The sequence below is a fragment of the Aspergillus fischeri genome, genomic scaffold, assembly GCF_000149645.3.
Source record: "Aspergillus fischeri NRRL 181 1099437636264 genomic scaffold, whole genome shotgun sequence".
Lineage (NCBI taxonomy): Eukaryota > Fungi > Ascomycota > Eurotiomycetes > Eurotiales > Aspergillaceae > Aspergillus > Aspergillus fischeri.
Genome location: NW_001509762.1, coordinates 1,315,909 through 1,339,482, shown reverse-complemented (window position 1 = coordinate 1,339,482; position 23,574 = coordinate 1,315,909). Strand labels below are relative to the sequence as shown.

Here is a 23,574-nt window from a genome sequence, read left to right as displayed (position 1 = left end):
TCCATTCCATCTATCCAATTGTGACCAAGACCAACAAAGTTGTGCAGCTGTCAGCACGCTAGTCACGCTAACCATGTGCAGGAAAATACTCCCAGTCCCACGTCAGCTTGCTGCTCTGATGATCAGACGGATCCGATCGACCAAGGACCGGTTCCTAGGCAGAGATTGACCACGGCAGAGTGGATTGCCCGCCATGACCCTACGAGGCGGCAAACCTCAGCCCATCCTCTTTGTGGACGGCCCCTCGCTCGGCCGAGGAGGTGACGCTAAATCCCGTAACACACGGTCAGCTCTGATCCGCCGCCGGATCTCGGAGAAACGCAGTACATACCGACAGGAGGAGGAGACCAAGCGAGAGCAATTGATTGCTCAACGTCAGACACGGGACAGGCATTTAGCGGACCAAGGGTGTACCTGTCGAACGGCCAGGGATCTGAACCAGGCCCAGGGATCGTCGGAGGCTCAGACTACAGGGACCAGAACTAGCGTAACTGTACATCAAAATCAAACTCAGACGCAAAACTCAAATAGCGATGGGACTCTTTTCCGCATCTGCGGGACATGTGGAGGGGATTGCGTGTCCAACCAGACGCGAGGCAGCACCCTGTCCCTCTCGCTTGTCCCTGGCAGGTTAGACCCCTTTTCTCCGGTGGTTGCCAATGTTGGACCAAGTGTAGACGATATCCTTCACCATGGTTGGTCTATCTCCTCTGCACAATCCTGCGATAGACTAACATGACTAGCGTTCATGAATCTCTGGCCCAACTTCCGCCGTGCCGATTATGCCGGGAGATGCTACCAATCGCGGCTGGCCCCGAACTGGGAAAGCAATATCCTAATCTATACTACCCTATGGGCTGCCTCGTGTCATCGAGACGTCCTGCGCATCAGCTACGGGTTCAATCCCGTGCTGGACACCCGGGATCAACTGTACTACAAAGGGCGACTTCTGAGGCTACTGCGCGAGCACGTTGCCGACTATACCAACGAAGAATGGCGAGACGGAGTCATCCTAGCCATCTTGCATCTGGCCGTCAACGAGACCACGAGACGAGACCTCAGTCGCGATCCAAGCCCGTTCACGCCCCCGTTTGTGGACATGCAGTCGCTGTCGTTCTATGGCAGCCGGGACTATCACCCCATGCATTGGAACGTCATTTGTCATCTGCTGCGCCAGCTGGGCGGGATCCAGTCGATCAAGCTGTTCGCGCTGGGCTGGTTGATCACAATGTAGGGCCGGCTACACCCTTTCAGCTGCCGAATTGTCCGCTAATTCGTCTAGTGCGGATCTAATGAAGGCGGCCCACGCTCTGACCAAACCGCTTTTCCCCCGGGTCGATGTGGAAGGCAACGAGATCAGCCTGCCGTCTCCCCTGAGCGTCTTTCCCCTCCCAGACGACCTATCCACGATGAAGCAGCTCGGGTTCAGGGATTTGCTATCCGCCTGCCCACCGGTACAAGAGCCCATCGTGGACGTCTTCCTCCACCTCAGCGAATACTCCACCCTTGTGCAATGGTACTACAATCGCCACCTCGATCCATCAGACTGCGACCGTTTCGCCGACGTCCGCAACCAAGTCCATCACGCCATCTTCAGCCTGCCCGACGAGCAGGACCCGGTTGAATCCGTCCTCGATATGTGCAACCTGTCCCCAGATGACTTTTCCGTCTCCCATGGGCTGTACCTCACCTGCCGACTGGCAGCGAATCTGTACGCAACGCACGTTACATTTCCTCTCCCCCGCTCGGCCCTGATCCGCGCCATGATCCTTCCGCTTCTCGCCAGCAAACTTGACCAAATGACGCAGGTCGTGTGCAGTCCGTTGCTTCTGTGGTGTGCCACCGTGGCGGCCATCGCGGCAGAAGAGATGCCAGAACATGCACGGCTAGTCGAACATGTTAGAACCCTAAGTCGGGGGCTGAATGTCACGTCGTACCCAGCCTTCGTTGGGATTTTAGAAACCTTCGCCTGGGTGGAAGTCGCATGCTCGGAGGGATGTCGTCGACTGTGGGAGAGAATGGCAGTGCAGTCAGCAGAGGGGAAGGCCTGGAGTTATACAGACGATAGCCCTTTAGACTAATAATGCCCTAACGATGTAACGAGCTGAGTAATGATTACTTAATGCCTTAGTATATCAGAACCCGGACCGGCATTTGAATCCTGATCTCTTAGCGTCGTGTTATTCCTATTAGGGAAATGTTTTGTAGGAAGGCTATTGGATGTTGTCTGACACTTTTACAAGCTATGGCGTCTACAGGTTATGGCTTTTAAACTAAGATGGGGAAACCTCTGCAAGTCCGGCGAAAGCAAAGATATCCGAAACGGAATATAGCCCCCTAGCAATTAGCACGCGACCTTTTCCCCCACAAGTCGCATTCTATAACCACCAAGATGCAACTGTTTTTCTTAAACGTTGTTCATCTCGAGGAGGTGACTGACTCGGGTCCCCAGTAAGTTTGCTGACCACGGCCATGGTTCAAGACTAGCTGGAGATGTGCAGTTGACAATATACTCTTTCCTCCAATAAGAAGTTCCTCACTCTATGTAAACCAGAATACGATCTTTAGAATAATCCTTGTTACCGATACACCGACAGGCATCTCGTTAAGCCTCTCTAATGGCAAGTAACGTTGAATGATATAAACCCCCGTGGAGCTGTCGAGATTGGCTTGATGAATTCTTAGTGTCATGGATCTAAACGTGGTGGTTGCCGGAGGATCAACTAACGACAGATGATTCCATAACTTCAGAGCTGCGCTTTTAGAAATCTATACGTGGTCCGAGACTTGACCTTGTTCAATCGGTACATGACACGACTGGAGTTTTGTATACACATCTCTCAAACACCCTCTCACCGGCCTGATCGAGCATCAAGTCAACCCACAAAAAGCTCTTGAGAACAGCCCTAGTATCCGCCCATGTTCGCAGACCAAGAGTGTGCACGGTTTGTACCACCAGCGCGCGCAACCATTCCTGATCCTGTTCTTCAAAGATTGATAAGCACGTTACAAACAGGGACCAAAGAAGAAGACTGGCCTGTTCGACCAACGGCGGGGACGTCTGCTCAAGTAAACTGGCTTTGAGCTTCTCTGCCAGGTAAGTCATCTGTCTGCCAATTCCAGGGATTTGGATCAGGAGAGGCTTCAGGAATGCAAGCATAGATAGCCTCAAAAGTTCGTGAAAAGGGTGGGCACATTGCAGAGAGAGCAGTCGGTATGGTGCCGACCTGCTGAACTGTAAGAAAGATGTGACCGCCAGTTTGACCCCGGTGGTCGTGGCTTTGTTGGCGAGTGTAGAAAATTCCCGTATATCGGCCCAAACGTTCAGGAGCCTTGTATCAGGCCGTGGAGACACCATTTTCAGCTCTGGAAAACGGGTAGCCAGTCTACCATGAGCGAGATGCGGACCCCAGGAGATATCCTCGACGAAGCGCAGCTTGCTACCAGTGCCAGCGGCGAGATAAAGATCTATCCTAAAACGGATGTTGATGTTAGCAAGCATAAATTACCCGAACAAGTCCAGTGTATGCTACACTCACGTTTTAGCTTTGTGCTCTATTGTCTCTCGATCGGCGAGTGAGTCCCAGCCCCCACGCAATTCAACCATTCTATGTAGCCCGTCCATATGTTTTGCAGCTGATTCGAGGTCCCCTGCAATAATGCCTGCCAATGACAGGAGCCCGACAACAGTCATGGTGGAACTTTTTGTGGCCTCTGCCCTATTCTCCAGACTTTGCTGGAGATACTGGAGAGTCTTTGCTAGATGAAATCGTGCCAGTAGTCCGTATGAGGCCCCCAGCGACATGTCGTGAAACGCCTGTGCGGTGAACATGATGGAGTGAACCATGGCAGGGTACTGGGAAATATCTGCGAAACAAAGCATTTTGTCCGAGTGGCTATGGTCTGTGACGGTTTCTAAAGCGTGCATTGCCGGTTTGATGACGGTCAACGCTAGGGACGTCAGCAATCAAGCTGTTCCCAAAGGCAACGAATGGGCTCGATAGGTACCCTGGAAAAGGAGACTAAACATGTAAGGCTTCATCTCGGTCATGTAGTTGAAAAGAGACAGCTCCGAGGCCACCTTTCGAGGCGTCGTAAGCACCCACTCCTTTCCACTTGCAGAAGACCATCGTTCAGATGGCGGAACTGCTGCCGCCGCTGGCGACTCGGCCTCCCTGGCGCGTCTGATCTTACATGTGTTCTTCCCACGCATGACATGGCTGCGGATCAACTTCCGGGTCTGCCGGTCTGGCTTGTCGAGCGACGTGGTAATGATAAACGGGTGCATCTGTCAGGTACCGTATCTGATGGATAGCCTCAAGTCGAAAAGGGGCCCCACGAGACCTGCTCTCAATATAAGTCGCGTCTGACGTTTGCTAGCGGAGGAGGGGCGATGCATGCTGACACACATTGCCAAGCTGATATTGTATTCCGTTCTAGGAATGGCCGCTGGCGAGCAAGATCAACCTTTACCCTATTAGGAAAACAATCCAGATGCTTCCAATAGAGTATATCAATAAATCTTAGAGATGCTGGCTCACGAGACGGGCTCAGAGATTACCGTCACTTTTGGGCAAGGGAAGCTGGCATATAAATACTCTCGCCACGCACGCCTTGTGCCCTTCTGTCAACCTGAGTTTCCCTATTCTTTCCCAGATCCATACACTGTGCAGAAATGCCTTTCAACAGCAGCCCTGTCAACTTCAACCCCGAAACCGACATTCCTCCACTGGATGGCAAAGTGATCCTCATTACAGGAGGCACCCATGGCCTGGGCAAACAGTCTGTCCTCGAGTTTGCTCGACACAATCCCCGCGAGATCTGGCTCGCAGCCCGTAACGTGAACCAGGCCAGAACTGTCGCCAGCGAGATCACGCAGACTGTTCCCGGGGCGACTATTCACATCCTCGAATTAGATCTCACCTCATTTCCATCGGTTGAGAAGGCAGCGAAGACATTCCTGTCGGCCTGTGACCGTCTGGACATTCTCATGCTTAACGCCGGCATCATGGCCGTGCCACCAGGAACAACCAACGAAGGCTACGAGATTCAGTTCGGCACCAACCACATGGGCCATGCGCTTCTGAGCAAGCTGTTGTTACCGACCCTCGAAAAGACCGTCAACACCGCCCCCGGTGCAGACGTCCGCATCGTCTCGGTTTCCTCGAAAGGGCACCGTTACCTTCCGCGGGGAGGCTTCCGCTTCGACTCGCTCACCACCACGGGGGATGACCTGGGCGCCTACGGACGGTACTATCAAAGCAAGCTGGCGAATGTGCTGTGGGTGAAACAGATGGCGGAACTATATCCAGAGTTTCGGGTTGCGGCTGTTCATCCGGGCGTTGTACAGACCCAGCTGATGGATGGAGCGACAGCCTCTCCCACCATGGTACGGGCGTTCGCGAAGGTCGCATACAGGCTGTTTAAACCGGTGGAGGAGGGGGTACGGAACCAACTTTGGGCCTCTGTTGCACGGGACGTCCATAGCGGAGAGTACTATGAGCCCGTGGGCGTGAGAGGCCGTGCCAGTGAAGACGGAAAGAATAGGAAGCTGGCGCAGGAACTGTGGGAATGGACGGAGAACGAACTCAACAGGTACCTTGCTAGGTCCGTTAAGTGAATAGTCGGCTTTGTCAATGGCTGTTTCCTGTCTACGACTGATTGCATCACATCAAATTATGGATATACGAGGCTACAATCAGGCTGATAGTTCTTGACTACTCATCTGATGTACGCGCTGGGTGTATGAAAGCGCACCGATATCTGTAACCCAGAAATGACCCTAGAACAAACTGGGCATAGGTAGAACAATAGTTATTACCTAACTACGGAGTAGCTCCTTCATACTCCATACTCTTCGGGCAGTAAGATGTGGGTACAGAGGAACCTGGCCCTGTACTCCGTAACCTCCAAGGCGTTATCCAACTCCTTCGACCATCGACTATCACGGAGCATTTGGTCAGTCAATTCTGACAATCTCTTTTTCCTTTCGGAAACACGGCCAAGGCTGTTTCTGCACAAATCATGGCCGGCAGTGCCTTGGTTCCTGGTACATTCCAAGCATTGCCCGTATCCACACCCGTCACCCATGCTGTCTCACGCCAGGATTATGTTCCGCAAGCTCCGTGGTAGTGGCAGCCGTAGCAGCCGTGGCAGCGAGCCCGCACCATCAGCGCCGGCCACGACAGCCGAGAGCGAAACTGTCGACCCATCCCCTCGCGCCATCCATATCAGCGACCTGAGGCGGCCACACTCACCCACCAAGCTACCCTCTGATTCACAGTTCATGTCCATTATCGTCGTGAATGCCAAAGGTGCCGCCGACTCGTTGCATCTTTACAGGGTACGTACCCAGCGCAATATGCTCCCCAGTACCCCCCCGGCTAAGCTCACGCCGCACGGTTCATTAACTACTCCAGAGAGAGAAGCGTTACGGCGAGTTCGACCTACGGATGACTTCACTACAGATTACTTTTGCGATGGTTACCTCTACAATATCTGCTTCATCCCGTCTAGCAACCTGGGGCAGTGCTCAGCTTACCTCTGCCTCATGAAGCATTTCTGCCTCATCTTCACGTACGACGCTTCATCGAGGGAATCATGGAATGAAATGGTCACTGCCTGCGAGAGGATGCGCAGCCGCTGCGAAGAAGACAGGATCCTCCCCTTTCTTGCGACAATGATCGCCGCCATGGGTGAAGGTGAAGCCACCGTGTCACACGCGGAAGCCAAGGCATTTGCTACCCAGCGGGACTGTCTCTTTGTCAAGGTCTCACCCGCAACTGGGCGCGGCATTTGCGATGCGGTCAGCTCGCTAGTCGAGCTGGCGCACGGCGCTCGTGATCAATATGCTATGGATCAGGAGGGTTATACCCAGAGGTACAAGAGGGCGGAGGCACTTCAGGCATTATTCCCTGCCAGGGATGCCCAGCTCAAGACTGGCATCATCATGGACGAACGTGGTACCGCCGCTAAGACGGTCAGCAAATACAGCAAATATATTTGGTGGGACGCTGCTCACATGCGCTTGGTTCGTCGCCGTAGCCCAGTCACCAGTCTTGCATCCCTGTCTGCCCACTAGATATTCTGCCATCACCACCCACTCTTGTTGTCCTCGGGGCTGCCCACAAGCTGGTGGTTCTACTCCACTGCGGCGGCTACCGAACGGAGGAATTGCAAACGGCCCATCATCACGCGGTCACACGTCTTACACATCCTCGGTCTCTCCTATGAGGGGGATTATTAGGCTGAGGACGCCGCAGATGCCGGCTGTCATCGTTATCCTAGCTTCTCGACAGTGAATGGGCAAGGAAGGGATTATCCACCCATGATTAATGCGGCCAGCTGCATCTCGTGCAGCTTGACAGAGTACGGGCAGCGATATGCTACTGCACGGCCTAGCCAGCCGGTGAACTCGCCGAAGGCACCAGGGAGAAGGCTAGTCCGAGCTAGATGTTTCGATGCTGGAAGGATTGCCATACATGGCCGATTGTCAGCGTGAAGAAGAGGATCGTGAAGATGATTCCGGCCACGAGGGAGGGATGGTGCCGAAGGGGGTGGGGTGTTGGGGTTGTAGGGGAGACAGTCGGCGGTTTCTCCATGTTTCTATTGTAGTAGATGATAATTAGTGGTATGCACAGTGACATATTCCTTTATCCCGACGAGGTACGGAGCTAAATTCGAGAGAAGTGAACTGTACATAAATAGAGCACACCCTGTAGTTAGTACGTCCTTTAAGGCGTCAGCCTGATACTGAGGGACAGGGAGTCATGGCATTCAACAGTATAACCAAATATTATCATTATCAGTTAACAGACTACAGGTAATAACACAGGGGAACTAGCAACTAAGAACTACTGTTAACAAACTGACTATCCTCCTCCAGCCACCTCTCAAAATCCTTCAAACCGGGATGCATATCCCTCAACCTCGGAATATCAGCCCGGTAGCCATGCGCATACAACCACTGAAACATAGCCTTCATATCCTTCACCATCCACAGCACAGCATAGCAAACCACCCGGAACGTCGTCGGCGCCTTTCGCCCCGTCTTCCGCTTCATCGTCTCCTGCATATGCTCATACGTAAGCACATCCCCCGCCAACGACAGGCACCGATTCCGATACTCTGCCGGGTTCAGAAACGCCTGCGCAGCGAAATAGCCAATATCACTGACAGCGATACACTGCAGCGGCTTCCCCTGCAGGTACGCGTCCCATGCTGTCACCACGAACCGCCCGATAAAGTCCGGGGTGATGTTGTCGAAGAAGAAGACTGGCCTCAGAACCGTCCAGGACATTTGGGTACCATGCATCCGCTCAAAGAGATGATGTTCGATGCGGTGCTTGCTGATAAAGTGCGGGATGTTGGTCGCGTTGTCGGTGGATGCGTCCCCGCCGCGGTCGACGGAGGTGTACACGAAGTGCTGGACTTTTTGGGTCAGAGCTTCGTCGATTAGGGCCTTGCCTTGGCGTTCTTCTTTTTCGACGGTTTGGCCTTGGCCCATGGGTAGCTGCTGGTATTAGCTGATATTCTCTCAAAGGGTTGGGGTGACCGGTGAGTACCTGCACGCTGAACACGCCCCAGACGGGCTCGGAAGATACTTGGTGGGCATTTTTGAAGATCCCGGCTGGGTGGTCGAGGTCGCCCTGCACCAGTTTGATCTTGGGGGATTTGTCGGCTAGTTTTTTGGCGCTGCCAGACTGCGGATTGCGGGTGACGGCCAGGATCTCGATGTCGGCGTCTTCGGCTAGGAGGGCGTTGATGACGGCGCCACCTTGTTTGCCTGTTGCGCCGGTAACAAGGATAGACTTCATTTTCTATGTTTAATGTTGGCTCTGACTGGTGAAGTTTCACTAGTTGACATGATGTGGACGGTATATTAAGGTGCTTATGACCGAGTTGTCATTCTGATGTAAGACCCTCCGCAAACCCAACGCGGATGATGAATCAGCCAGCTCTAAAGTCTATATACACAGTAGTATACAAGAACGAATGTAAATATACAGAAGCAATCAATTACACCTTGCCAACACCAGCGTTGGCAACAACCTTGGCAGGCACATCCGCCACAGGATAATGGCCCACCAAGCTGTTCTTGTACGTAGCCGCCTTGGTCTTGACATCCGCATCGGTGCGGTCCTGCCAGGCACCGGATCCCGCCAAGCGGTTCCACTCGCAGATATATCCAAGCTTATCCAGACAGGCGCCGGCCGCATTCACTGTGGAGGTGGTGTACAGCTTGCCGCCAGCCTTGAGGCTGGTATCGGTCAGCGGCGTTTTGACGTTCTCAAAGTAGTTGCCCTCGAGCAGCACCCAGGTGTTGGTGTCGACGTCAAAGGCATGTCCGCCGAGATTCTGGAAGTAGTTGTTCACTCCGTGGAAGAAGATCTGCGACTTGGTGTGGTCGGTTCCCATGTGCGGGGCGCGGCCGGACACGTCGTGCAGCCAGTTGCCTTCGAAGGTGTAGTAGTCCTGCTCGCCGAGGAGGAGTAGAGTCCAGTAGTGCTTGCCGTTGCAGCCGGCGGACCAGGAGGTGCGGCCATCGAATTCGTTGTTGGAGATGGTGACGTGGCCCGCTTTGCCCCAGCCGCTGACGATGAATTGGCGGCCGATGAGGGAGATCTTCCAGTTTCTTGTCAGAGTAATCCTTTACCAGGGGCAGTAAGACATACCTTGTTGTGGTCGATCCAGACCTGGTCCGCGTTGTCGAGGGTGATGGCATCACCGCCCCAGACGTATTGAGGGTTCAGATTCTGCTTGATCAGCTTTGTACCAGTAAGCGCCAAGGGATGCAGATGCACACCGTAATGTGAATATTCTGGATAATGACGTTCTTGTTTCCATTGCGCACACGCAGGCCCTTGCCCTTGATGACACCCTTGTTGCCGACACCCACGATACTCTTGTTCGAGCCCACGTCCATGGGCGTCAGCGCGGCATTGTCGTACTTGCACGACACCCAGGATCCTCCGTCACAGTGATCCTGAATCCAGGCCTGACCCTTGGAGGTTCCGCCGTTGCAGACAGTCGTAGATGGCATGCTGCAGCATTTGCCCGTGGTGGTGCCCTCGGTGCCGATGAAGTCCCAGGTCCGGTCGATGAGGATGACGCGGGGTGTATCGTCGGTGATCCATTGCACCAGTCTATACAGTTAGTTGCGAGCAATCAGTGTCAGAAGGAGCAAGGAGGCGTACTCGTCCAGACTGGAGGGGGCTGCCGGGGTCGCCGAACCACCCCCTGTAGTCCCGGCAGCAAAGCCAGAGGGAGAGCCCGTAACCCGGGCATAGGCCTGGAGAGCCAGTAAAAGAGAAAGAACCGCCGTCTTCATTTTGTGTAGGTCTTGCACCTTGCGTCCACTGTCAAGTATATGAACGACGGATACAGAGCGAACTCCAGTTTTTATAAGCAGAAGTTTTTGCCTATCAGGATGGATCCTCCATCACCCCTTGACAAACAGAGCATGCTGGGATAGGGCAACTCTTCCCAGTTCGGAAGCGGCCTGTTTCAGAGTACTCGGAGGAAATACTTCGAGAAATTGTCTCAGGGGCTGGCCAAGAGTAATACCCGACTTCTGAAACAAGAGAGCCCACATTCATGGTTCATTGGAGGCTTTACAAGCTTGGATGAATCCGACTGCTAACTAATTGAGTCAGGGCTTATCTAGACACTAATCTATCTCATACTGCGGCTATATTGACCTTCTCCACTTGAACACAAACAGCCGAATAAGCGAAGAGCTCGGAATGGACATGTCTCCCACGTGCTGGGCCAAGATATATCTGTCTCAAAGTAATAAGTAGACAGGCAAGCATGTTTGCAAATGGGGGAATATACTCCGCATAAAGTTATGTACTGATTTTGATTGATCTTAGTTGTCCAAGTTGAGCTTCACAAAGCGAGAATATCAAAGATTCAGATATATGTTAAGTAGACAGTATCATATGCAATGCTAAAGCAGGGATAACCCCTCCGCACGTGGTTCACCGCTCGTTTCTTTGTTCTCACATCTCCTGTTGTCCGCGTGCACAAGTCTTCAAATGACCGACATTCAGCTCAGCCTAGCAAAGGGGTAAGAAGTACATAAAGTAAATCGATGAGAGTCATTATAGTAGGCGCAGGAATTGGCGGACTGGCCTGTGCCATTGCTTGTCGCCAGAAGAATCTCGACGTGCTTGTCCTGGAACAATCGGCTGAAATTGTGCCAGTAAGCATCAGCATCCCAAATTACAATACGACTGCTAGACAGAAAATGACCCGATAGGTTGGTGCTGGCATCCAAATCCCTCCGAATGGAGCCCGGATCATGCAGGAACTCGGTCTCTTGTCTCAGACCGAGGAAAAGGGCATGAAACTCGAGGTCATGGATCTGCGACGGTATAAGGACGGGAGGATCATCACATCGATGTCCTGCGGTGAGTCTATAGTGAAGGAATATGGAGCGCCGTGGATGTATGTATCCCTTGTTCTCGCAGTGACCTGCTGACGGGCGTAGCGTCATCCATCGCGCGGATTATCACCAGATTCTCCTCGACAAAGCTAGAGACCTAGGAGTGGAGATTCATCTAGGCGCGCTTGTCGAGAAGGTCCTGGTCGACGAGACTGCAGTCATTGTGGGTAGTGAGACCATCACCGGCGACGTGATCATTGGTGCTGATGGTTCGTTTTCTCTCCAATCCTCACCTCATGCCCAAGCTCATAAGACAGGCCTCTGGTCCAAAATCCGCGAAGCCGTCCTTGATGAACCCCATCCGCCCGAAGAAACAGGGGACCTAGCCTACCGCGCTACCTTTTCGCGAGCGCAGCTCTTAGCCCTGAACGATCCAGAGGTAAAGGCGCTTTGCGAGAAACAAGGTGTAACCGCCTGGCTGGGGCCTAAGAAACACGCCGTCTTCTACCCCGTTCGCGGCGGACAAGAATATAATCTTGTACTACTGCAGCCAGATGATCTGCCGCCGGGAGTGCGTACGACGCAGGGCGATGTGGATGAGATGCGGTATGGGTATAGAGAGTGGGATCCAACGTTCGTCTGTTTTCCCCTGGCCTCTAGTGTCGCGAACTGAAACCAAACAGGCTGGGGAAGATGATCTCCTGTATCCCGACCGTCCTGAAGTGGAAGCTGTGCCATCTTCCTGAGTTGCCGAGGTGGACCAAGGTCTGTTCGAATGATCCCTAGTTGACGACTTGTTAATGTTTCCAGGGCTCTGTTACCCTGCTTGGCGATGCGTGTCATCCGACTCTGCCATATCAAGCTCAGGGGGCCGCCATGGCAGTGGAAGATGGTGCAGTGTTGGGACTGCTACTCCACCACGTAGCATCCTCACAGGACTACAAATCAAAAATCCCACAAGCACTAACACTCTATGAAGATATTCGAAAGTCCCGGACCGCCCGGAACGTCCAAGGAGCCATCCGCAACCGAGGCGGGTTTCACCTCGAAGACGGCATCTTACAACGACTGCGTGACTTGGTTTTGAGCTGGTCAGGCCTGACTTGGGAGACAGACTGGATTGGACTAATGTCTTCGCGACAACGAGCTGTCCTTGGATTTGATGTTCTGCAAGAGGTAGAGCAAAGGATGTCGGAACTATCTGCCTGATGATGACACGACTGACAATGATATTACTGCTTCCTTACACCCATAAACCAGTAAATATGCAGAAACGGCCAGACCATCATGCGATTGCCAGACGTAAACTCCCAGCCAGAAACATCCAGCTCCGGCTGCCGAAGGAGCTCCCTCAACTCCTCCGGGGTCCTACACCGCAACGTAGACACAAACCCATCAAACGAACAGACCACCGAGAACAGCGGCACCACATATGTGAAGAACAGATGCAAAGGCGAACTCCAGTACCGCTGCAGCGTATGGAAAAAAGGATACAGCACCATAACCGGGATATTCAGCAGCGAGGAGAAGTTGCGCTGCGCGAACTCGAAAATACTGCGCAGTCAGCGTCACCACCAGTTCCCCTCAAAAGAAGAGAAAGAAACCTACATGAACGAATCCGCCGACTCAACCGCATTCCTCAAAACACGTCTCGCGACCGGGTCATCAAAATGATGAAAACACAAGTTAAACACCCGACACTCCTTCCCCTCGGCGGCCACCCGCCCACAAGACGTCGCATCCCTGCCGTCCGGAATAAATGATACATGCTCCTGCTTCTTGGCAATAGCGGACCAAGCATCGATCCTCGGATGCAGATCAGTTAGCACGAACCGCGCGGGCCGTTTCCCCTGTTCCTGGAGCTGGAAGTTCAAGAAGCGCTCCATGGTCGACGTGGGCCCTCCTGCACCCGCGCAGCAATCTACAAAGGTGTAGGAAGATGCATCGGGTAGGTTTTCGGTGACGAGCTCGGCGGCTATGCCTGCCGGGGAGGTCCGGCTGAAGGGCGGGATGTGTAGGTTCCAGACGCTGGTGAGGTAGGACTGGATGTAGGCGATGACCCAGTCGGGGCACCAGGGTTGGTCGCCTATTTCGAAGAGGTGGAAACGGGGAGAGAGGAGCATTGTAGTTGTTTATATTGATGGATAGATAGGTAGGGATGAAGACGAGTGAAGGGATCTCGATCAGGGGTGGATGATGAAATATTTTGAAAGAGGAATGCTGATTGGTCGGATGGGTCCACACTCATGCTTGCTTATTCCAGCCTGATTGAATCGCTTATTCCCTTTATTATTGACAAGATGGATCCAACTTGTCACTTTCCTGAGCAGACTCATCTCCTAGAGGCACAGTCACCAAGGAAGCCGTAGCAAGTGTAGCCTCCTGCTGCATTCCCCTCCATCTTTCCTGCGACTTTCTCAACAAGCCATCCAACAATTTCCCCTGTCTCGTCCTCCTCGTCTCCTCCGGCCATCTCCCAAACGCAATATGTGCTACTTCCCAAGCCCGCACAGTGAGCGAATCCCCCATTGACCGCGACGAAAGCTCCGCCGCCACAAACAACAAAGGCTGGAACTGAAGGTATCCCTTGAGCAACCAGCTCCACGCTTTCGCTTGCGGATCTTCATGCACCCGTCGAGGGATATCGATGATGCTAACCGCCGTTGAGAAGAGTTTCGCTCGTTTGCTCTGAGAAGAAATCATGGCGCCAAGCGTAGAGGAACATGCCGCGCTATGGATCTCGAACCACATCTCAGCAATAAGAACACTAGAGACGTGTTTCGCTAACCAATGAATAGGCTGGCGGCCGTCACAGGAGGCCAGATATCGGGACTTTATACGGCTATGGCAGCGCTGGATGAGCTGTTCTTTCTCGTAGAGGGACTGCGCAGTGGCTAGCGAGGACCGCGTTCGAGCAATATCAAGTCGGATGAGAAGGAAGCTTGCTTCCGTCCATCCTCTATCTTGCGTGGTTGAGGATGTATGCCCTAAATTTAATTCTGTGTCGGTGATGTTGCTCGGAAGCGAAACGGTATCCTGATTCGTGTTCAATGAGGTTTTTCCCTGGTCCTCGACGGCTCGTTTGTCCATGTACCATAGCTGCCAATAAAGACGGTGACGAATTTCCCGTGAGACGGGATCATGGCTGCCAGTCGAGTCCGTGGTTAAGAGGCGCTGCGCGATGCCTGTGAGCGGCCAGACTAGCTTCGCCTCGTCGGTGAAGCTGCTCAGCGAGAGAAATAGGGCAAAGGCTTGTAAGACGGCTAGATCATCCGTCACGAGAAAGTTGGCTCGCATTAGCGCATGTTCTGTTGCGGCGCGATAGGTTTTTATTGCGGCGACTTTGTCCATTCCGAGGAGGGCGCTGATATCTTCCGTGGGCATACTCAAGATTGATGCAAAGTATACAGCAAATAGCAATGCTTCCTCGCTTGGAGCGAAAGAAGTACAGTTGGAAATTGCTTTTTTCACCGTAGTAGCTGCCAACGGCGTATGTAGAACCTTGACCAGGGGATCGATGTATTCGGTGTACCTTCGCCAACAGACTTGCACTTGCGTCGAGCAGGGATGCAAGGGAGCTACTTCAACTGAATGGCAGCCAAACGGAATCAATGAAGGCGTAGACGATCTGGTATCAACTCTTCCACGTGCTTGTTTCGAAGACTCTGCTCTCTTCTTCGGTCTGGAACACGTCCGCTTTGGGCTCGGATACGCACATCCTATTGACCATAAAGCGCAGTTCTTACACGGCAATTCCCTGTCGCATTTTACTTTTCGCGTTCGACATCCGATACACGCTTTCCGTTTGACAGGCACTGGGACTGGTGTTGCGCCAGCCGGCTGTAGATGACGTTTTCTATTCATTTTGATGAAATATAGATCTGCAGTTTCGGATTTCTCGGTGACTTACCTGGCCTGCGTCCCGCTTTTAAAGATCTCGTATTGATGACTGGTGCTGTTTGCTCGGTGTGGCTGTGTCCTGCAGCTCGCATTTCTCGGTCTTTGTACATTGTTGGCTGATGATTGGTTGAGATCTACTTGGAATATAGGCACTTGCTCTTGCGACGGTCTGTCCATGAACGATAATATAGTAGACATAAGGCAGAAGAGGACGAGCAAAGTTATAAATATTGATACTCGCTGTTCCTGATCATGGATGGCAAGTAGATCAACCTTGCTTTTCTCCAAGAGCAACGAAGATGGATAGTAAAGTAACTCGTACGGCATATCTGTACTCATTCCTGGGTATGTATTGAGTTTCCATGATACACATACTACTAACGACACTAAAGCAGCGGCATTCGCCAAACCAGCTTCAGCTACCATCCTGTATCAAGATCTCCACCTCGTACCCTCCTACGCCAAAGCACACGGAATCCTGATGAGCGTGGCTTTCATCCTCATCTTCCCTCTCGGCGCTACAGTACTTCGTCTTGTCAAGTCCAAACACGCAGTTTGGATCCATGCCGGCATCCAACTCACAGGATGGGCTCTTATGCTCGGTGGTCTTGCAACCGGTCTTCGTGTGGGGAAGATAATAGACAGAGTAAGTCATACTCTCTGCAATACGTGTCATATCACTAACATTACAGCTACACAACAACGCCCACACGGTTTTCGGAACAGTCATCGTCGTCCTCATGCTCATCCAGCCGTTCCTGGGTGCCATACACCACTGTGTGTATATCCGGAAGAAGACGCGGACGGCTCTGGCCCCGTTGCATGTTTGGATGGGCCGAATCCTGATCATCCTTGGTATGGTGAATGGTGGGCTAGGGCTTCGGCTTGCGGATAATACTCATGGGGGGAAGATCGCCTATGGGGGTAGTTGCTGGTGTATGTGGTGCGATGTACTTGGCTTGGGTTGTCTATCGTCTTAGACGGAGGGGGAATGGGAGGAAGGAGGTTGAGAATGTGGAATTGCAGGGGTCGGTGGAGTAGATGGACGTTGGATTTGTAGTGCTAGGGTTTATTGATTTCGGTGACCTTCATGTTTGAAATCGGTCTCTCCCATGGATTATACAGCGGAATGACAGCAGTTGTCGTCGAGAACTTTGTGAATTCTGTATAGCAAATGTACAAATGCAAAGGGGCCAGACAGGAAAAACAAACCAGCAAAACCAGACAATCAATATCAAAGCAATAAGAACAAACAAACCAGACCAGAGCAAATGAAAGCAGAACTAGCACCATCACTTCCTCTGCATGGCGAAATTCAACCCCTTCAATAGAGCAGCAGCACACCCCGAACCAGAAGCCAAACTCGCACTAAGATCCAGCACCTTACCAGTCGACTTGCCCGCCTCTACCTTCTCTTTCTCTTGCTCTTTCTTCTTCTCCTCCTCATCAACATCTTTAATCAGAATTCGCGGGAAACTCACAAGACCAGGCGATCGCAGTCCCAATTCCTCCTCGTCCGGATAAATACCCGGAAACCCATCAAATATAGGCGACTGCAGGTCCGTCCTCGCATCGAGATAGCCTCCCCTAGATGAAGGCCGAAGGGTCCTAGGCGATCTTTCCGGGGGCTGGCCGGGAAACCCCACGTACAGAGGCAGCGGGTCGGGACAAGGACGGGTACGCGGTGAAATAGGGATATCAGGGCTTCGAGGTGTAGATCGGTAATTTGGGAAAGTAAATCTCTCCAACTGGCGTATGAGGGATTTGCTGTCGTCTTCTATGTCGCCATCTCCCGAGTCCGAGTCGGAGTCAGACAACCACAAGGTGTAGAAGTCATCCTCGTCCTCGTCCTCGTCTCCCTCGTCGCCGGCACGGCTAGTAAGTCGTTCTGCCTGGGTGGTGAGGATGTCAGTACCGATCACCACGTAGTCTTCGGAGATGGAGTCATTACGTTTTTTGGGCGGGTTGGGACAGTGGTCTTCTTCGTCATGTTCAACAGCGTTCTGGTCATGGGCATTGAGCGGAACATCGACAAAGTCGTGCCATAGCTCAGGAGAACTGGTGATTGACGCATTGGCAATGGTGTTGGGCTGAACCGTTGTGTCATTGCTGCTATCAGATTTGTGGTCGCCATCAAGGTCAAGATCAAGAAAGGCCTCGTTGAAATCGCGCTTTCGGGACCTTGGAACCTGCCACTGCATCTTGGTGGTGATGACGGGGTCTGAGCTGTCGATCCCTTCAATTGAAATGTAGTCCGGGTAGTCCGAGATGGTCCGAACAGCTCCTTCAGCTTGAAAGTCAATTTCACACTGCAGACAGTAGACCTCCATCTCAGGAGAGCACAAGTCGTGTTCGACCTTGACGTTGGTACAAATCAGATCGGGTGAGTTCGAGCCTGGCTGAGATAATCCGCGCAGCAGATTAATGACCTCGACGCAGCTACGGAAATCGAAGTTGGCGATGTGGCCGCAGCCGGTATAGTGGTGGAAGATGTATCGACACATTGCGGAAGCGATGGTGATGGTGATGGAATGTCGACGGCATGGTTCGATTCGATGTGCTTTTATACACACAAGTGAGACATGCATCGAAGACATCAGCGCCGCATCGAAAGCAAAGCACTTTTGATGGGCTATTGTCGCGATGAGACTCTTCCCTCAGCGAATACAAAGCCCTTGTACTCCTTTGTTGTTTTTACACTCCCATCAATCAGCTGGCACAGCGGTCATACAGGTATGAGACAACAACAAAGACTACTTGACCAGCTCTTTATCCTCTGTCTCTTCCTCCTCCGGCTCCAACTCCCCATCCAAATCCATCAGATACCGCACCCCCGAATCCAATAACCACCAGGTCATTGTCTCATGGATGAACCGCAACAAGCGATTCTCCCCCGGCATTGGGGTCTCTGTCTCAGTCGGTCGCCAGCTAACTGCCTCACTGCAAAAGACCACGTCCTTGCCCTCCTCCCAGTACCGAAGCACCCACCGCCCGTCACACTCTTCCATGTCCACCTCGAATTCAACACGGTCTGGCTTCCGGACTAGAACCCGGTAGACTTTGCAGACAATGTCGCCTTCGTTAAAATCCAAGGATTGTATATAGGACGAGCGAAAGGTCCTACTCAGTTCCCTGGAGCAGGTGGATCGTTGCTTCCAGGCTTTGGGGAAGTGCGAGAAGACGGTTAAGTTACGGCGGAGAAGCAGAACAAAGAGAGCGGGGAGATCATGTGATGGAAGGAGTTGGCGCGGAACGGATCGTGAGGCAAGATTATAAAGGGAGAAGTATTCTTTTGTATAGACGGCAGGTGGAATGGAAAGGATAGAGGAAGAGACGGAACGGGGGAGAGTGCCGGTATGGATGACGGGGTGGATGCGGGAAGCCAGGGAACGATGGGAGACGTAGAAGTAAGCTGAGGTGAGGATGACACTAAGAACGAGGAGGGATAAGAGGGACATTGTGATATGATGAGTATGGTTATGAAGCTATACCATACTGTGCTGGTGCGATGGGTGGAGGGTAAGAGGCGTAGTCATGGTTCGGGAGAATGTGTCATGGAGCTGTCAGTGGATCAGGATAGACTTCGGGTGGCCAATAATGCATGACAGTTCCGGCCAGCTCATCTTACTAAGATCCATCAACTATTAGTTATCTCGGGGAATATGCTGTCTACATATTCAATAAAGCTGACTGCAGCATCTGACTTTGATGGGTGGGCTTGCGGCCGTTGAAGCTTGAATCAGCCATGTCAGACATGTCAGATATTCGATCCTCGACCAAATGAGTCAGGACACGGATATTCCTATCAATCCGAGTTGATCAACTCTTCTGCCAAGGTTTTCTGACTGTAAGTGAAGGAAAACATCCCTTCTCTGGCGGACAATGATCATCTGCTGACTGTAGTTGCAGCTCACATACGAAGGAGGAGAGTATAAATAAAATCAACACCATGGAGTCAACGACACGACTTCGCTCCCCAACAGATAGGCTTCCTCGGCATCATGTCACAAAGAGCCCTCGTTCTCCAGGCAATCGGCCACCGTCTGGTCGAGGTTGACCGTCCCATCCCCCAACCGGGCAAGGACGAGCTCCTCATCAAACTCACCTCTGTCGGCTGTAGGCCTCCCTCCTCCATTGCACCGCACAAACTAACCTCGGTAGTAAACCCCCATGACCAGAAATCCCGCGATCGCGGTCTCTTCGTAACAGCCACGCCCTACATCCCCGCGCACGACCTCGCCGGCGAAATCATCGCCATCGGACCAGACTCAGCTACTGACTTCACCATCGGCGAGCACATCTTCGCGCAGAGCCGTCTCCCACTCAATCAAGTCCTCAACGACTTCAATGGGCTTCAGCAGTACGCCCTGGTGGACATCAAGTATGCCGCCCGAGTAACCGACACCGGTCTCTCGGACGACGAGGCCGCCACGATCCCCGTCAACGTCGCCACGGGCTTCGTGGTGTTCTTCTCCGAGGGTGGATTCGGCCTGCCTCTGCCCGACAGCGGAGTCGACTTTGACTACGCATCGCAGAAGCTAGTGGTTATCGGCGCGGCGACGAACTGCGGCCGGTATGCGCTCCAGTTTGCCAAGTGGTTGGGCTTTGGGGCTATCGTCGCGGTGGCGGGGCTACGGACGGAGGACGAACTAAGGGAGATTGGAGCTACGCATGTGGTTGATCGGCATGCGGACGACGTGCTCTCACAAGTGCGGGATATTGTGGGCGATGAGCTCGTCTACGCGCTTGATGCGTTCAATTTCGGGCCGAAGCAGGAGCTGGGGGTTGCGGTGCTTTCGGACTCGCGGCGGGGGACGTTGGTGACGCTTGCGCCAGCGGTTGGAGAGGTCGATAGCGCGAAGATTGGGGAGAAGCGGGCGGGATATGAGAGGCGGTTTATCAGGGGTTCATGTGCTACTCATCCGGATGACTTTACGAAGTTGTTCTGGGAGAGGATTACGGGGTGGTTGAAAGAGGGGGTTATCAGGCCGAGTAAGTTTCGGGTTATTGATGGGTTGGATGCGGATGAGATCAATGCTGCGTTGGATGAGTATCGTGATATGGGAGGGATGAAGGTGCAAGTCCATCCCAATGTTTGACAGCTGCTGAGTTGAATTTGATTATGATTATGCTGCCTCTTGCTACCACGACAGTCTTATATGTCTAGCATAGTTCACACTCAGGCAATCGGAGAGGGTATTGTTAGAGATACTGGACATGCCAATCCAGCATCAAAGCAATAAAATGATTGTTTGACTCCTCCATAAGCCATGCCTTCCCCGATGAACTTATTTGGTTTCCTCCACTTCGAGCGATGCCATCTTCGCCTTTCGTGCCATCCATCTTCGATACACAAAGAGACCGATGATTCCGACACCGACAATGAAGACAATGCAGAAGACCAGAACAACACCAGGGTTCTCGCTCGCCCAGTTGTGGCGCCGTTTGGCTAGGTGGTGGATATGCGACTCGCGGAGTGCGATTGCAGCCATTGTCTGCTTTTCTTGTCAGTTTCTTCTTGACCTCGAGCCCAATTGGCCTACTTACGGATTGGCTGGTGTGAAGCTGAGGAAGAGACGGGACAATGACTTTCGGTCACTGTGAGGATGATTCTGCCTCAGATGAAGATGTGACCTGGGGGAACAAAGGCAGTCAATGGGCGAGAGATCGAGAAATGTTAGAGTATCGGGAGCATCGGAAGATGGACAGGTGCAAGGTTAGCAATGACGTGGTGATATCAGGAGTGCAACCTTACTCGGTCTATGAGCAAAGGGACCAGAAAGTTATTTGATAGGAGTCTAACAAGACAACACCTTGCGGTGTCATCCATCATAGTGTCAGTTGGACAAGCTTGACTTCAGTTCAGCTTGAGGTCATTCTCTACATTCAATTGCAGCATCAGATAGACTACAGGACTATATTGTCCTCTATAAAAGATAGAGCTCTATCCGCCAAGCTCCGGCACCCCACAACCCCACGTCGATCTCTCTTATCCATTCATACTCATTCTCCATAGTTCGTAGACAGGCAATATTCTCTGGATAGGGGAAGCTGATTTCCATCAATATCAGCAATATGACAATTCGAGAGGAATATCAACTGTTCTGTTGAGAAAATGTCAATGTACCTCTCTCAATTCGTGCAAAGATTAAGGCACCTCCGTGGATCCAGTTCCACTGCGTCACCACTCGATCATACTCATTATCATGATAATTAAATGACTGATAGGCATTATTAGGTAGGGAAGCAGAAGATAGTATGAATTACAGCTCTTGACGTCAGCACTCGTTTACTCTGTATGTACATCTAAAGGGATCAGGAACCTAGGCAGGAGGAATGCGCCTTCGTTAACTCCGTACTTAGAAATCGTGAACTCGTATTTGGGTCAAGCGATGGATATAAATATCCATCATATGCAGATGCAATTATTCCCAGATATACTGGATAGATCATCCCTCGAAACGGCCCCATTCTCGTCTTGATGGGCTGCACTAAGGGCGCGCCAAGCATTGGCATTCTCACGACGAGAATGTCATCGTTACACTGAATCTACCCGATCATTCCTTGACTCTTCGCTCACTGTCGTTCATTATGAGAAAGTGTCACATCAAACTAACCCTCAAACACCACAATGCATTCTTCTTCGATATCATCTGCCTCAATATTGTCCGTTACCTCTTCAATGAGTCGATGATCGGGATCCACAGCTAAGAAGCTAACCCTGCGCTACGTCCCTGACCTCGTATTCGGGCCATGAGGCACCAATTAACGCGTCCACGGACATTGATCAACAATCCGCTTGTTGAGAATGGAAATGAATGAGTCGGAGCCCAGGCACGCTGGTTACCTTCCATTGGCTGCCTGCCTCAGCTTGATCCTTCCACAGTGTTTCTAATTTGCGCCATTCTGGACTCCCTCAGTCCCGCAGCGTGCCCAAGTTGCACCACAGGCATGGATCTTCAACCCCTGATGGAGTAAACGATCATCTGTATCATGTCTGCACCAGTAAGCATTGCCATCGACTCTTCAATCCCGGCTCTTCGTGGAATCATCCCCGTTGTCATACATTTTATACGAGATCGTCCCCCCTAGCGTCGTGCGGCTCCGATTCACCACACGCACTGCCATGCATTTAAACACACTGCTCCCCACTTGGGGAGAATCACCGTCTTGACTCCATACTCGCCGTGCTGTGTGCTGTGCGACCCTTACATCACCATGGCACCTCTCTCATCGAGGATATTTCCCCTCGCGATCGGTGCTCTCGCCCTCACACCACTGACCTCCGCGTGGACCCTGACATGGCGCAACTCGACCGCCGGTGCCACCATCATCAATGAGAACAAGGCCGAAAACTGCACGCGGATCTGGCACCAGAAAGGCCAACCCTTTGCCTGGGATCCTGAGGGAAAATGGTGCATGCACTTCTACAAGGACACGGCATGCACCCAAGTCGCCGGCTACGCCTGTGACGGCAAGGTCTGGCGCCAGGACGCCAGCCGCGATCTCCCCGCCTTTGACGTCTTCCCCATGCCCCCAGAGTCCGTCAGCGTCATCTACCCGTCGACCTCCTCAACGAGCACCACCTCATCTACATCAACAACTCCCACCTCCACCGCCGTAACAACCACAGCAGCAGAATCCCAATCAGCCACCTCCGCAGCAGCATCAACCACACCGACCCCATCCCCGTCCTCCTCCTCCTCCTCCTCCATCTCCGGCGGCGCCATCGCCGGAATCGTCATCGGCGCAATCGCCGCCGTCGGTATCATAGCCGCCCTCTTCTTCTTCTTCGGAAGACGCAACCGCAAGCCAGCCCAGCCCGAGACCGACCCGCGCTCGACATCCCCGCAAACACCGCAATTCCCGCCGGGTTCACCACTAGGCCTCGTCTCGACGAACGATACCGCTCCAGCACCAGCGCCAGCGTACATCGTCCCGCACAAGCAGGAACTCGCCGAGACGGAGATGTCCCAGGCGTATGCGTATGGGCATGGACATCCGCGGGCGTACGCAGGCTCCAAGTTCGTCGAGTTACCCGGCAACGGGGCGGAGGCGGAACTGAGCAATAGTCGACAGGTGCACGAGATGGATGGGACGAGTGATATTAAGCGGCCGATTTATGAGGCTGCTTGACCGCTTGACTGCATGGTTTTTCTCAACTTGTATATAGTAGCATTCGCATTAATGATACCTGGTGTTGGGTTTGCTTGATAATGCGACACGGTCGCATGATTCGAATTCGAAAAGAAGATAAAACTATGTTTTCTGGCAGCATAAACAAA

The 23,574-nt window shown here is 52.6% G+C and overlaps 13 protein-coding genes across 13 annotated transcripts, besides 1 other annotated feature; 6 read left to right on the top strand and 7 right to left on the bottom strand.

The window, feature by feature from the left end:
• Window positions 1-193: 193 nt before the first annotated feature.
• On the top strand, window positions 194-2,081 carry NFIA_077150 (uncharacterized protein; the record flags this gene model as incomplete). Its single annotated transcript, XM_001259678.1, has 3 exons — window positions 194-695; window positions 744-1,230; window positions 1,283-2,081. 3 exons carry the CDS (start codon window positions 194-196, stop codon window positions 2,079-2,081), a joined length of 1,788 nt encoding a protein of 595 aa, XP_001259679.1.
• A 716-nt stretch (window positions 2,082-2,797) lies between these two features.
• NFIA_077140 (uncharacterized protein) lies at window positions 2,798-4,288 on the bottom strand (the record flags this gene model as incomplete). The annotated part of the gene is made up of 3 exons (XM_001259677.1): window positions 2,798-3,473; window positions 3,540-3,951; window positions 4,009-4,288. The coding sequence occupies 3 exons, from the start codon at window positions 4,286-4,288 to the stop codon at window positions 2,798-2,800; spliced, it is 1,368 nt and encodes a 455-aa protein (XP_001259678.1).
• A 241-nt stretch (window positions 4,289-4,529) lies between these two features.
• Window positions 4,530-5,620, top strand: NFIA_077130 (putative short-chain dehydrogenase/reductase; the record flags this gene model as incomplete). The annotated part of the gene is made up of 2 exons (XM_001259676.1): window positions 4,530-4,562; window positions 4,784-5,620. The coding sequence occupies 2 exons, from the start codon at window positions 4,530-4,532 to the stop codon at window positions 5,618-5,620; spliced, it is 870 nt and encodes a 289-aa protein (XP_001259677.1).
• A 468-nt stretch (window positions 5,621-6,088) lies between these two features.
• NFIA_077120 (uncharacterized protein) lies at window positions 6,089-7,081 on the top strand (the record flags this gene model as incomplete). Its single annotated transcript, XM_001259675.1, has 2 exons — window positions 6,089-6,343; window positions 6,422-7,081. 2 exons carry the CDS (start codon window positions 6,089-6,091, stop codon window positions 7,079-7,081), a joined length of 915 nt encoding a protein of 304 aa, XP_001259676.1.
• A 765-nt stretch (window positions 7,082-7,846) lies between these two features.
• On the bottom strand, window positions 7,847-8,816 carry NFIA_077110 (NmrA-like family protein; the record flags this gene model as incomplete). Its single annotated transcript, XM_001259674.1, has 2 exons — window positions 7,847-8,512; window positions 8,565-8,816. 2 exons carry the CDS (start codon window positions 8,814-8,816, stop codon window positions 7,847-7,849), a joined length of 918 nt encoding a protein of 305 aa, XP_001259675.1.
• Window positions 8,817-9,018: 202 nt separating this feature from the next.
• Window positions 9,019-10,330, bottom strand: NFIA_077100 (polysaccharide lyase family 1 protein; the record flags this gene model as incomplete). Its single annotated transcript, XM_001259673.1, has 4 exons — window positions 9,019-9,624; window positions 9,675-9,755; window positions 9,806-10,145; window positions 10,197-10,330. The coding sequence occupies 4 exons, from the start codon at window positions 10,328-10,330 to the stop codon at window positions 9,019-9,021; spliced, it is 1,161 nt and encodes a 386-aa protein (XP_001259674.1).
• A 765-nt stretch (window positions 10,331-11,095) lies between these two features.
• On the top strand, window positions 11,096-12,598 carry NFIA_077090 (putative salicylate hydroxylase; the record flags this gene model as incomplete). The annotated part of the gene is made up of 6 exons (XM_001259672.1): window positions 11,096-11,206; window positions 11,264-11,451; window positions 11,495-11,658; window positions 11,707-12,022; window positions 12,073-12,154; window positions 12,200-12,598. The coding sequence occupies 6 exons, from the start codon at window positions 11,096-11,098 to the stop codon at window positions 12,596-12,598; spliced, it is 1,260 nt and encodes a 419-aa protein (XP_001259673.1).
• A 23-nt stretch (window positions 12,599-12,621) lies between these two features.
• NFIA_077080 (uncharacterized protein) lies at window positions 12,622-13,512 on the bottom strand (the record flags this gene model as incomplete). Its single annotated transcript, XM_001259671.1, has 2 exons — window positions 12,622-12,943; window positions 12,998-13,512. 2 exons carry the CDS (start codon window positions 13,510-13,512, stop codon window positions 12,622-12,624), a joined length of 837 nt encoding a protein of 278 aa, XP_001259672.1.
• Window positions 13,513-13,678: 166 nt separating this feature from the next.
• Window positions 13,679-14,773, bottom strand: NFIA_077070 (fungal specific transcription factor domain-containing protein; the record flags this gene model as incomplete). The annotated part of the gene is made up of 1 exon (XM_001259670.1): window positions 13,679-14,773. The coding sequence occupies one exon, from the start codon at window positions 14,771-14,773 to the stop codon at window positions 13,679-13,681; it is 1,095 nt and encodes a 364-aa protein (XP_001259671.1).
• A 1,808-nt stretch (window positions 14,774-16,581) lies between these two features.
• On the bottom strand, window positions 16,582-17,793 carry NFIA_077060 (uncharacterized protein; the record flags this gene model as incomplete). The annotated part of the gene is made up of 1 exon (XM_001259669.1): window positions 16,582-17,793. One exon carries the CDS (start codon window positions 17,791-17,793, stop codon window positions 16,582-16,584), a length of 1,212 nt encoding a protein of 403 aa, XP_001259670.1.
• Window positions 17,794-18,042: 249 nt separating this feature from the next.
• Window positions 18,043-18,747, bottom strand: NFIA_077050 (uncharacterized protein; the record flags this gene model as incomplete). Its single annotated transcript, XM_001259668.1, has 1 exon — window positions 18,043-18,747. The coding sequence occupies one exon, from the start codon at window positions 18,745-18,747 to the stop codon at window positions 18,043-18,045; it is 705 nt and encodes a 234-aa protein (XP_001259669.1).
• A 543-nt stretch (window positions 18,748-19,290) lies between these two features.
• NFIA_077040 (zinc-binding alcohol dehydrogenase family protein) lies at window positions 19,291-20,388 on the top strand (the record flags this gene model as incomplete). The annotated part of the gene is made up of 2 exons (XM_001259667.1): window positions 19,291-19,405; window positions 19,451-20,388. The coding sequence occupies 2 exons, from the start codon at window positions 19,291-19,293 to the stop codon at window positions 20,386-20,388; spliced, it is 1,053 nt and encodes a 350-aa protein (XP_001259668.1).
• A 2,119-nt stretch (window positions 20,389-22,507) lies between these two features.
• Window positions 22,508-23,425, top strand: NFIA_077030 (uncharacterized protein; the record flags this gene model as incomplete). The annotated part of the gene is made up of 1 exon (XM_001259666.1): window positions 22,508-23,425. The coding sequence occupies one exon, from the start codon at window positions 22,508-22,510 to the stop codon at window positions 23,423-23,425; it is 918 nt and encodes a 305-aa protein (XP_001259667.1).
• Window positions 22,982-23,002: a microsatellite.
• Window positions 23,426-23,574: the final 149 nt, after the last annotated feature.